Here is a 2,444-nt window from a genome sequence, read left to right on the forward strand (position 1 = left end):
TCCACGTGTGGGTGACACATCTGGGAGTGTTGGGTAGCAGCCAAGAACTTCAGGGTATTTTCCAAATATTCCTCCTGAAACTGGCAGTGAAAAAGCTTAGCCTTCCCATTTTATTCCCCCAAATTCTTCTAAATGGCATGCATCAAGTCATTTCAGAAAATAGCTAGTTAGAATGGGGCCATCTTATCAACTAGAATGGTTGGTACCACTTCATTTGCCTTTACTTTTCTAAGCTCTCCTATGTAATGAGTAAAGTTTCTGTGTTTCTCAAGAAAGGAAGATGAACTCTACTTATGTCAGACACTTCTTTAAACATGGAAGCAAGGCCCCTAATATAGTGTTGCTTTTAAGCTCGCTTAGTTTGGAGAGCCTGCTCGTTTGACCTAAAAATCTGGCTCGGGGCCACCGGCAATTTCTCTTTTCCCTTCTACCCTTCTAAATGTTACTGGACAGCTCCACCTGCATGATGCACAAGCTTGGAAGGACTGTGTCAGTCCTTTCAGAGCCCTGGAGGCCATGAATGGGTCACCCCAAGAGGTAGTGTGTTCTCATGACTGGAGATATTAAAACAGAGGCTGAGGACCACTGGGCGAGAATATTGTAATGGGAATTCACTTATCATTTGAGATTAGACTTGACTTCTTTAAATCTCTGTATTGTGAAAACTATATGAACTCTAAATGTACAATTAAAGAATTAGAAAAGGTGCATCCATGGAACCACTACCTAGATCAATACTAAGAATTTACCAGCACTTTAGGTGTCCCCTTGATTTGTTTTTGTCATTCCACAAATATTAAATGTACATCTACCTTATGCCAGATGCTGTCCTAGTGCTAACGTTTGAGAAGTGAATTAAAAGAGAGAGCCTTTGCTCCGTGGAGTTTTTTGGCTATCAACATAGCATGTATTGAGCAATTACTATGTGCCATGGACTATGCCAACCATTTTACCTGAATAATTTTATTTTCTGAATTAGATATTATGTTGACTTTTTCTTTGTTTTACAGATGAGGAGATTGTAATAATCTACATCTTCTTCAACCTCAGGATTCCATTATCTTTTATTATTTGACCCAAATAATCCCATAGAAGTATAGAGAAGGGGGTTTTGTAGGGATGTTTATGACATAGGAATCGAGAGTCTAATTTTCACTTTCTTTCTCAGGCCTCTATAAAACCAAAGTGTGGGCGTATGATCAGCTTCTCATCCGGAGGAGAGAACCCACATGGGGTAAAAGCAGTCACCAAGGGCCAGAGGTGTGCTGTGGCTCTGTGGTTTACTTTGGACCCACTTTACAGAGAACTGGTGAGTTTCTGACCCACCCAGAAAGCCAATTAGATGCCCCATGGACCTGCTTCATAAACTTAATGTCTGAAAAGTTCTTCATGTCGATCCCTTCAGGAACTTTAGAGATCATGGAAAACAAACAAACAAAACAAACTTTTGCAGCTTTTACAGAATCCTTCCTCTCTGGTTTCTAACACTGGCTCTGTTTTCTAAGCAAGAACAAACTCTCCTGTTCAGATCCATTACCTAGCAATTACGCATCTAATGTTTGCAGTGTGAGTTTGAGGGAAAGAAGAGGACTATGAAGGCAGTTCTTAATCAGATGAGTTCTAATAAGTGAATGTTTATGGAATTCGATATATCAGTGATATCCAGCAGTCTCTAATTAGTCTTGAGCCTTATTAAGAAATTGTAGCATCAGGAGAGAGAGGAACGACTTTCTGCAGGTCACCAGGAAGACTGACGTTTTCTCAACAAATCCTTAAAAAAAGCATGGAATAATTTATGAAACGTATGTAGAAGAGGGTGAGGGAACCTCAAAGTTTATTATTATTTGTTATTATTAAATTAAATCTTAAATATTAAAATATTGTTCTTATGTATTGGAAGGAGCCGAGGACACAGCCTGGATAAGGGGCTATGATCTCATCCTGGATGCCCTTAGGCAGAGGTTATAATCTCTACCTGCAAAGCTGCAGAGGAATGAATTAAGACCAATGAATGGGTTGAAATCCCTGCGAGGAAAATTTGGACTCAGTATAAGGAATATCTTTCAAATCATCACCACTGTTTGGTGGAATTGTCTGCTTTGGAAGTAGTGAGTTTCTCCTCACTGAATGGCTTCAATAAAAGCCTCAGCAGCTACTGGGCACAGAATGCTGAGATTGAAATGGAAACTTCATAGCAAGGGCTCAACTGGAGAACTTCAGAGTCTCCTCCAGCCCCGAGTGTAGGAGCTATGAAAGCCTAGTCTTTAAAATGGCATTCTATCCAATTTTCCTCTTTCGATCCCTAAATCGAATCCAATTCAGTCAGAAACTGTTTATAATTATTTCTGCCTTCTCATATACTTGTTGCCATAAAACCTAACTCACAGAGATTTTAGGCCACATTATCTAAGCCTTCTTTCACATATTTAACATATGTTTACAGA

At 39.5% G+C, this 2,444-nt stretch overlaps 1 protein-coding gene across 1 annotated transcript in view; it reads left to right on the forward strand.

Annotated features, from left to right (window-relative positions):
* The window catches only part of LOC105307800 (prolyl 3-hydroxylase 2), a 36,114-nt gene that overhangs the window by 28,462 nt on the left and 5,208 nt on the right, over positions 1 to 2,444 (forward strand). The window contains exon 13 of the mRNA XM_011383417.1: positions 1,169 to 1,309. Within this exon, the coding sequence (XP_011381719.1) occupies positions 1,169 to 1,309 (141 nt within the window). The remainder of the gene's footprint in view (positions 1 to 1,168; positions 1,310 to 2,444) is intronic.

Source organism: Pteropus vampyrus, unplaced genomic scaffold, assembly GCF_000151845.1.
Source record: "Pteropus vampyrus isolate Shadow unplaced genomic scaffold, Pvam_2.0 Scaffold14, whole genome shotgun sequence".
In the NCBI taxonomy this organism is placed as follows: Eukaryota; Metazoa; Chordata; class Mammalia; order Chiroptera; family Pteropodidae; genus Pteropus; species Pteropus vampyrus.